This window comes from Anoplophora glabripennis, unplaced genomic scaffold (assembly GCF_000390285.2).
Source record: "Anoplophora glabripennis isolate ALB-LARVAE unplaced genomic scaffold, Agla_2.0 scaffold9, whole genome shotgun sequence".
In the NCBI taxonomy this organism is placed as follows: Eukaryota; Metazoa; Arthropoda; class Insecta; order Coleoptera; family Cerambycidae; genus Anoplophora; species Anoplophora glabripennis.
In genome coordinates this window covers 2,257,270-2,268,348 of record NW_019416258.1, presented here as the reverse complement: position 1 = coordinate 2,268,348, position 11,079 = coordinate 2,257,270, and the positions used below count along the sequence as shown (strand labels likewise).

General features: G+C 33.3%; 1 protein-coding gene across 1 annotated transcript in view; it reads left to right on the top strand.

The window, feature by feature from the left end:
• The first annotated feature begins 608 nt into the window (after window positions 1–608).
• The window catches only part of LOC108909357 (lysine-specific demethylase 6A), a 72,575-nt gene continuing 62,104 nt past the window's right edge, over window positions 609–11,079 (top strand). The window contains exons 1-4 of the mRNA XM_018713678.1: window positions 609–825; window positions 884–950; window positions 1,003–1,165; window positions 1,218–1,329. Of these exons, the coding sequence (XP_018569194.1) occupies window positions 740–825; window positions 884–950; window positions 1,003–1,165; window positions 1,218–1,329 (428 nt within the window). The 5' untranslated portion in view covers window positions 609–739. The remainder of the gene's footprint in view (window positions 826–883; window positions 951–1,002; window positions 1,166–1,217; window positions 1,330–11,079) is intronic.

Genomic DNA, 11,079 nt, shown 5'->3' with positions numbered 1-11,079 from the left:
TGAAGCTAAAGGTTTATAAAATGCCAACGCATTGTCGACCTGTGTAATTTTACTAATTAAATATACCTTACATCCCTAAAATTAAAAAGTTACTTATACAGGGGACAGAACACGATAGGAATTTCCAAAGACGTATGTCAAACATCGTATGATGCGGAATAACGCGATATAGAAAACGGTCTCATAAAGAGCAATGTATTATTTTTGCATATCCTTAATAAACAATTAAGTATTTATAAAAAGGGAAGATTGTGGTACTTTTGTGCTTTATTTTTTTACTAAAAATTGGCACATATTAATGAAAAAATGCAAGAGAAGAGTTTCTAAGTGACCCACGGCAATTTTTGAAGTGTAAATTTTCAACGCCGAAAAAACCATAGAGGGTTGCAATTTCTAACCCCACAAATACAAAAGCCTTTACTTTTTCGCATCTTAAAGTTTTTCACCTTCTACCTTGTATATGCAGATACAGTAGGTGTCATCTGTTGGCTACTACTGTAAGTAAGGATTTGCTGAGAGCATCCGTCATGCGGCCTCTAATGGCGAAGTGCCTAGTTAATTATCGATCGGCAGATGTCGTCGTATCATGTGGTGTTTAGATATGGCTGCAGTTGGTCATATTTTGTGCGTGTTTTTCATTTGCAAAATTAAACTGGGTTATTTCGATTTATTTATAGAGGTGTAAGTCGGTTAAAGTCGATTCGTATATTCTCTGCCACTAACGATACTTTTGCGCAAAATGAGTAAAACAAACAGTCGTACTGAGGACTTAGACGACATTAGCATGACAGCCCAAGAATTGCATATTTTGTCGGAATTAGACAGGTAAATATATAGCCATAAATTGTGAAAATGCATGTCAGTTTCACCGTTTCTATTTTAGCCGGCAATATGGATTTTTACTATTGAATCAACCCGAAAATGCGAAAAAGAAGGCATTGGTGCAAAAGGTACAAACTTGTTTCAATGACCTAGTGCTCATTAATCAAAATATATTTACAGGCTGTCAAATATCTGCAGTTGATGGTTGTCCAGGCTAAAAGACAACAAAAGGCTCAAAACGAGAATGAGCCCCACAACTGTCAAACTAAAAAAATCAGTATAGACCCTAAAACTTGGGTCAAGTTAGGACACTTCCATTTGTTACTGGAAGATTACAGAAAAGGTACACACTTAACTATTAATACCATGCCCCTAGTAAACGTGTTTGTTTTTAGCCCTTTCTGCTTATCAGATGTTTTATAAAACTCAAGCAGAAAACCACTGGCAAGACACCACATTCTTATATGGACTGGGTCTAGTTTATTTTCACTTCAATGCCTTCCATTGGTAAGTAATTTTTTTACGTCCAATTTAAACAATTATAGCAATCTAGCGCTCGTTATACAACTGACGTACAGATGGCAGTGATGGCACCAAGCTAATATATTATTCAATAATGATGTATCATTCCCTTAATATAACTTTAAGATACTTTTATCCCTAGATTTATATTTAAACCATCAGTTTTAAATTGCAGATTATGGATAAATATATTCCATAAAATGTATAAATTATTGACTACAAATGACGTTTTGCACTACCAAAATAATGTAATCGGTGATATAGATTAACGTGTTCAAACAATACAATGATAACACAATGGGCGACAGACAGCTGTATAAACAACAGCCGCAACCATTACAGTGTAGATACATAGTACAACGGCAGGCAAATGTAAATAAAAGAAATAGAATACACAGGTGAAACACGATATGTTTCATAAAACTGTACATTATGCGCACGTTTTTTTTTATTGTAGTCTTTATGACTTCTTCAAGTTACGTAGTGTGTGGCCAGCTTTAAGACAAATATATTAGGAATATTAAAATAACGAGTGATTTAATATTAACAGTACGTGCGTCAGTACTTTTCGTTGCGTTCGATTTTATGTTTTACAAATCGGATCTAATTTGATGTCATAATTATATTAACATACTGACCAGAATATGTTTTGACACATTTTTAAACATAAATGATTTACTTGATGATAACTTATACGACTTATACACAAATTATTTTAAACATATGTTTGAAATTATAAGGATTGTGTCCATTATAACTGCTGCTTTAACAATTGTTCAATATTTCATAAAGAATATCGGCACCTGCTGGCAATACCCCGAGTTCGAAGAAACAGTACAGACACTATAATTTATTATTTAGTTTTCCAAACATTTACCAACTGTTGTATTCGAATAAAAGACCAGACGAATATATTGATTAAACGTAACAATAAAGAACCTTTCTTTATTGAAATTCACCGAAAATTTGTAGACACTTTTGAAAGCTTGTAATTTAGCTGAACTGAGTTACTGTAATTGATTCTCAACATGAGCTGGTAGAGTACAAATTCTGCAAAGCGTGGACTTAATTGGTCTAGCAGTTGTCTAAAATATTTCCTGCTACTTGCTTCCGAATTGGCAGGAAGTTGACATCAACTTCCTTATAAATGGAGTATTCAATTGATTTACATAACTAAATTATTAAATAAGTTTCAAGGTTGCGCTGCCTTTAAACAAAAGTGTTGCCTTTATATCTCGGTAAAATGAAATATGCACCGTATTAAAATAGAAATATTTTTCCTTTAGTGAATATTTACATATTGGCGCTTATTCCCTTCTTACACCAGGGACTACAACGTTTTGAAAAATCATCCTTCTTTATCAAAATTTGATATAACGTTTCTTCAATTAGTTTTTATACATTGTAAAAAAATTTCACTCAAATTTCACTCAATTTTGCTCAATAATATATCAATTTCTGTCCACACTCGATTGAGAGAAATTTTCACTCTATTAGTATGAGTACAACTGATTGTGAGTGAAACTATTGCATCAGAAATGAGTTTTACTCATATCCGAGTTACTGCTAACTATCAATTGAGCGACTTTTGATTCTATTTTGAGTCATTTTTTCTCTAATATGATTTAAATTTAACTATTATTGAGTCATTTTATTTTTATACTCAGACTTGGTTTGTGATTAACTAAATATTGAGTGCAAAAATAAATCACTCCTAAATGATTTTAATTGGGATATGATATACAGTGTTGAAATTAATTCATCTCGCGGGGCATCCTCCTGTCCTGGCTGAGACCCATCAGCTGAGCTGAGATCCGCCGCCACCGGCTAAGGCCTGTTCTCCTGGCGATCACGCTTTTCTGGAGAGATGTCGAAAAATTATCAGTTCGTTACCTACGTGAGTACTTGTTACTCGATTGAATCCCAAGTAACGATTATTCGTTTGAAAAAGTATGCGTTACTTTTGCTTATTTGATTACTTCTTGGATATAGACAATACAGAGTACTTTATCTAATGGAATATGGATACTTACTTATGCAATGCTCACTTGACACTTATTCATATTATATCGACGCGAAACGAGTACTTGTATTGTTACGTTGCATTCAATTTTATTTGTTTTGTGTACCATATTTTTATACCTACTTATATTAGAAAAAATCTTTCCTATAAAAGACTAAAAATATGCATAAGACTTACTAAAAAATAATATGTACTTTCTATTTTTGTTTATTTTAAAACTGATTGTTTATTTCCAAAATATATATTTATATTCGTAATCTGATCGTTGCATTATAATTATTTTTTTATCAAACAAACCTTAATATTTCAGATATTAACACTGCATCATTAGTTTTTTAAGAGAAATTGAGGTTAGATTATATTCATAATATGATGCGGTTTGATATTTACTCGTCTATAACTTACAGTACTGTATGTCAAATAGGTAATTACTGATTACTATTCTATTTAGAATATTTTGAAGCCACTACTCATAGTAATCAAAGTAACGAATACAAAGTACCGATTACTTAAACCGAAAGTAATCGGTACTCATGATTACTCAAAAGTAATCATATATTCACAAATGAGTAAAATGATCAAAATGCCCGATATTGAGTGAAAATGTACACAATAATTTCACTCCGAAACTTTATTTTTACAGTGTAGTTCACATTTGTTTATTTTTGGTTGCCTTTATAAATACAAATACGAGTACAAATATCATTTGAAGTATGTGGAACTCAGCTTTGGGGGCTAGCCTCTAACGAGTGGTATGTCGTCACAACATGGCTACCGTGTGGTTTGTTGAAAAATCGGATTTTTTACACATTAACTAACTATGATGTATACTTTCTGAATATGAATTAAAAGAAATTTGCTAAATGAGCCCATTCGGACTCTAAGAAATTATAGCAGTTTGAAGATCACCTCTTTTTTTAAATATCTTCTAAACCAAATGGAGGATTATTACCAAATTTGGTACACATTTTTGGCTATTGGTAATCAATATCTTATCTAAAACTAAAAAACATGAATATTAAATTATAATTAAAACATTTAGTTCTAGAAACACTTATTTCCATGTGAAATTGAACATCGCGCGTTTCTTTGACGTGTTTTGTCAGTGACGATAATTATTGCACGACGATAAACTTTTCAATTTTGCTAGAAAATCGTGTTATCTATCAAATTTTTTCAATGATGCTGTGTATACGTATGGGACTATCCATCATTTTTAACGGAAGCAAGCGTTGATCGAAATTAACATTTTCCTCTTGAGCTGACCTGGTACAGTTGAGGGATATAATGGAACAATGTAAATCTATACCGTTTGAAATTCAAGACGTTACTAGCTCAACAACGCAAGTGTTTTCCTAAGTACCAAAAGAAACCTATAGGCGGAAGTGGGTATTGTCGGGCACGGTATCGATACCGCGATGAATAAGGTGCAAGAGTAAGAATAAATGTAGTTTGAGGCATCCGCGAGGTCAATGCCTTAAATGCATGTACGCATATATTTAGGAATGCTAGACGTTGCCGATCTTTTATAAGTCTATACGACTCTTCGTGATTTTGTTGCATTTTGTCCCAATATACTATTTATAAAACATTGGTTTTAGTGGCTTGCCATTGGAAGAAACGATTCCGGACGCTAGATATATTTAATTTACCTAATCTAAATCTCGCTTCTACTTCGAGATTCGACAGTTTCTATAACGTGTGATATACAGGGCGCCTCAACATAAAATACCACAATCGTTGAGGTAATAGGACATAAAAATGAGTAATCATATTTTACTTTTATGAAACGGAAGATTATAATGACTTTTTTAAGTAAATTTTATTAACACATCCACATAATTTACTTACAATTAGAGAACCCCGCACAAAATCAATGGAAAATGGGTCCCAGTCGATTCTGCTAAAATTCCAGTATGTTAAGTTTGACTTTCTGATCAAAAGTTGTCATGGGCCCAAAGTGATCCTATGAATAGTTTCAGAGATAAAGAGCTTCACGAAGTTTCATATTGATGGATTCAAACACTGGGGCATGTAATGAATTTTGACCAGTAGGTACAATGCTTTTGGGATCGCTGAACCTGAATTCGGGGATAGCTTAGCTATCTAAGGTCGCCTGGAGGTTAGGTAAAGGTCGTTTCAAAGTCAAACTGAAGAAAATTACCAGTAATTGTATAGGTTTTTGGGCTCGTAGAATCTGAATCTGGAGATAGCGTAACCCTAAAGGTCACCTTCGAGTCAATTCAAGGTCATTTCAAGATCAAACTAAAGAAAAGGCTTGTATTGAATTTCAACCAGTGCGTATATAAGTTTTTTTTGAGGGTGGAATGAATTCGGGGATAGCTTAGCCCTATAAGGTCACCTAGAAATCAAGTCAAGGTCATTTCATTTGACTTAATCTCAATTCAAGCCCCGCATGAAACAAATGGAAAGTTGGCACCAGTCGATTTGTCTGAAAATTGAGTATTTTCTAATCAACTGATTGTTTACTTGTTCTTGACCATTAATCAGGATCATTGCAAGGTCACTGTAGGTCTTGTAGAGTTTTGTACAGGAACCAACATTTCAATCCAGATGAATATATCTGTAACACGGTTAATTATCTTCTTAATATAATCTATAAAATTCTAGTCTTCTTCAGTTTGACCTTGAAACGACCTTTACCTGGCCTCCAGGTGACCTTAAATAGCTAAACTATCCCCGAATTCAGGTTCAGCGGTCCCAAAAGCATTGTACCTATTTTATTTGATAGATTTTTAAATATAGGACGTTTGTTCTGCTAGAAAGAAGGAATATATTAAACAATTTTTCTAAGGATTTTGGGATCCCTAACACTATTTTCTTATGTATTTTTCGAGAGAAATCACAAAAGTTGGAGGTCGAATCACCAGGTATTTTTTTTAAATAAACGTGCGACTAATTTTCACAGAAAAAATAATATCTTCAAATTATTAAAAACTCTTATGGTAGTAAAATTGATTCTATGAATAATATTGATAAAGTAAAAACATAAATTGTTCGAGATAAAATTAGAAGCACCATCATTAAAAAACAAATCAAAGGTAACATTTTTCGTTTTTTGTGACTTTATTTCGATATGACGATTTAAATTTAATCAAAATAAATTAAAGCTTTAGAAATTGGGCAACAAATCCCCATATTTTTTAACAGGTATTTTAGCCTAAACTAAAATAACGCCCTTCTAAATTAAAAATGACCAAACAAGCAAAAAATATTAAAAACATTTTATTTTTCTAAAGTCGCCTAAACTTTTCTCAATTGTATCAACTTTTAAGCATAACGTTTATATGCAAAGTGAATCAAATTTAATCATCATTATAGCAATCTCAATAAATTAAACAGAGACACTGATAAGCTTATATGAACAAAGTTGTTCAGAATTTAATTTCTTCATTTGATTTGGTTAAATATAGGGTCATTCCATGTCAACTGTCCCAACGCTCCCAGACGACCATCTCTAATCTTCATGAAATTTCGCACAGAAATAGCCCTTGATCCTAAACTAAACGGCGTAAAATATTAGACCCTAATAGGTATGCTTTTGATCACAAGTTATAGGCTTTACTCTACAGAGGCATTTTGCAATTATCACGAGCATGCTCCAAAATCCCTCAACTTTGATTGCTTGTTTTTTCAGTTTGGATCAACGAAGAAAGATGAAATTTAGCTGACTAGGACAACTTTTTGTGTCAAATCCAGTCGCGCAAATAAAAAAGCAATTGTAGTCAAACTTAAATTGCAAATTGGTGCCAGTTTTTGAAATCAAGCACAAATAACTTAAGATACTTTAAGCTCTGTAGACCAAAGCCTGTAACTTGTGAACAAAAGCATATTAGAGTCTAATATTTTACCCAGTTCAATTTAGGATCAAGGCCTATTTATGTGTAAAATTTCATGAAGATTGGAGATGGTCGCTTGGGAGCTTTGGGACAATTGACATGGAATGACCCTATAGTAAAAGTCGATCTTTTTAAAATCCATAAATAACTTTTTCAATTCGAGTGAACAAATTATTGAATCATTCTGATTTGATTTGTTCTACTCTTTCCAAAAAACCTACTAAACAGGCATTCCAATAATTACGATTATTGTAAAGAAATAATTATATTCTCTAAAGAAAACATTGTCCTTTCCATTGGCTTTGAATGACCTTTCAATTCGTTAAAAGCAGTAACTACGTACTAGTATATGTTTTATTAAATTCCACAATATTTTTTGCTGCGTGTGGGACAACTTTTTATTTCATGTAAATTACCTAGTTTTTGCAATTATTTTAATAAACGATATTATTCTATAGCATGTAAAAATTAATTACGTGTCTCCAATTATTGCGCTTTTTATCGAAACCGAAGCGATTTACCGATTTTTGACAAGGTTATATAGTATTTACATACTTGGGGAGAATTTTCAACAATCGAAATCATTGAACCCGCAAAACGGCGCTTGAAATTAATAATAAAATAGAAACAGTTACATGTTACACAAAAACAAATGAATATTTTTGGCCGTAAATGGCATGCCACCTGCTTATTTGTCCCGTTTTTGTATTAAATATAAACGGCGCTAGTTTTTTATTTTTCCAGATCCTAACTGTGTTTTCTTTTTGTGCTTAAGCATAATTATGTATAGAAACTGCCAGTTAGCTGCACATTTTTGTGTACATTAATTTCCAAATAGACATGAACCAATAGTTGTAAACAGAGGCAAAACCATAGGAGTAGTCAGTAGTACCAAAAAAGTTCGATCGCATCAATGTGGTATTTATCATTTTTACAAAAAATATCCTCTCCAAGTTTGTAAGCAAATCGTACCGAGGATATTTCCAATTTGTGGCATAACAAACGCTCATATACAGGGTGGTAATGAATATTTATCAAGAATTTAAAGGGGTGAAAAAGGAGCAAAAACTGAGTTAACTGATCACAAACTTGTATCGGAAGTTTAAGGTCATAGAGAAAAGAGTTAATTAAAAATGTATTTAAAACTGTTTTGGAACTGCTGAAATACATGTATTTTATCGCGGCGAGTACTTACAAAAAATTCTGTAACATTTTTCACGAGTTTGTAGGTTATGAAGCCGGACTGTATTCGAAAGAAGTCAGTTTGTAATACATTGTTGTAGTGATTGCTGTGCTGTTTTTCGAGAGTACATTAACATAAACCTTTTAAAAGTGGCGCGTTTATTTAGGAATCGCGAATATTATGATATGCTCATAATTTATGGCGAAGCAAACGAAAATGCCCTCCAGGTCGCGACGATGGCCAATGGCGACCACTAAGAATCTTAAATGTCGAGGAGATGATTTTAGATCTCATCGAAGAAAATCCGCATCGTAGCACCAGAAATATCGCACAGCAAGTAAATATTTCGCATTCTGTTGTGTGGCGGATATTACGAGAAGCTCAGTTGTACCCATTTCATATTCAACGTGTTCAAGCGCTTACTCCTGAGGGTTTTCCACTACGTCGAGGTTTTTACGAATGATTGCTTCAAGGATCATGAAAAAAAGCCTCAATTTACCACAGCATGTTTCAGTCGAAATGGTATACTCACCACTGGACTATCGAAAATCCACACGAAATACGTCGCGGAGCTTTTCAGCTACACTTTTCAGAGAACGTGTGGGCCGGTATCGTTAATGACACTTTAATAGGACCTTTTGAATCGCCCAGACGCTAATTTCGGAGAGTGCGCGACTTTCTAAACATTACTTTTCTCGATCGCTGGATAGGCCGCGGCAGGCTAGTTAGATGGTCCCCGGACCTCACCCCTTTAGACTTCTTTTTGTGGGATATGTGAAGTGTTGTGTATTTCACGGAAGTTCGTGACACCGACCAACTGCGACATCGTATTGCCGAAGCTTGTACTACGATTCGAGAAAACGTGGCAATGCTGCAACGCGTGCGAGCGAATTGGATACGTCGCGCTGAAGCTTGTATGCAAGCAAATAAAAGGTGGCTCCTTGCAATGTTGAAGAAATTCAAATTTTAAAATTACGTTTTACTCGACACAAAACCGTGTATTGTGGCAAAAATATTTGACATAAGTTTATTAGCACCCTGTATATGATTTACGTCTATAAATATTGGAAAACCATTAAAAAATCACTAACGCTGTGTATCTTGAAAAAAGAAGGACGATAGTTCTTTATGGTTTATAACAAACGTCTATTTTCACCGGTATTGATTTGGTGCAAACGTGAAAATTACCTGAAATAACTGTTCTTCCCCTCCCGCATGCGTTTTGAACCGAGTACTAGACAAAAATCGAAAAAGAACTAGAGCGTGCCTGGTCGTTGATTTTAATTTTATTGGTCGGATTGCTAATGGCAAAGCGTTAATGCAAATACAATGTTTATTTATTTGATATGCTCAGTAGGCTATGCTTTATTAATAACAAAACCGTCCCTAATGGGTCTATATTCGACTGATTTTTCCCCTCGTTCCACTAAAGCGCGGCTACAGTTAATTAAAGCTGTCTGGACGAACGAATTAATATTTTGTATATCCAGGACAGGTTATTAGATTTTTCCTGAGATACTCCACAAATCTAATTCGTTTAAATATTGTCGACAACCTATTGACATATATCATACCCAAGTAATTAAATGCAACTTTCACTGTCAGTTTATTTTAAATTCAAATATTTGTTTAAAATATACTTACGAGGTAATGTTACTTGCAAAATCTGTTAACGCGTTAATAAAACATACGTCGTTTACATGACGGCACAGCGCATTACGATTTGGACTATAAATCACTTTGAAATAGGGCAAGCAGTGTAATTTAGACATCCAAAGTCATACCTGTTTACAAACATATTTTAAATATCGAAAACAGTTGTCAGGATGCAGACACTTATCTTATCAAATGTTTTATTTTTTTTATGTGCAACCATTATTCCCTTATCGTGTTCCATAAAACAATATTTTTATTCTATTGTAAATACATTTGTTGAACTGACATCAATCTCAACAAAGAATAATGACGGCATTAAATCATACATGTATGTTTCTGACCGTTTCTGACCTTATTGATCTTTCCGTAATATTTACAATTATTGAAAACTACATAAATACAGTTTTAAATAGCTCCGATGATATGCCTGGGAGTACGTCACTACCGAAAATGGATTTTATAAATTTTAATAACCTTTTAATTATATTTCAATACGCCAGTAGGAGTAAGCTTCATCATTGTTTAACTACGATGGGATTTACAATGCAGGAGTTGTACAACAAATATGCGTACTGACGCTTTATCACAAGCCGTACTATGACCTGTCCTACATAAAAAATATATTAGTTTGTTTTTGTTTACATTGGATTAACGCAATGTGCTATAGTTCACAATTTATTTAAATCGCATAACTATCAATCAGCCTCCATTTATAGAAATAATTAATACAACGCGCTGTTTTCAAAGTGATATTAAAATCCATTTTCCTTTTTTTATCAGGATTTTTTTATTGCGCATTATTTTTAAGTAACAATTCAGTTGAAAGTATCATTTTTCGAACAAATAGTTTAACAATTTACACTACGCGAACGCAACAAAATTTTTCGACGAAATTATGCCATTTTTCTAATGGGCATAGCTCCGAATCAGAAAATACTGTGGCAGTTATGATCCACGGGGTCCCTAATATAATAATAATAATAATAGGGTGGTAATGAATATTTATCAAGAAT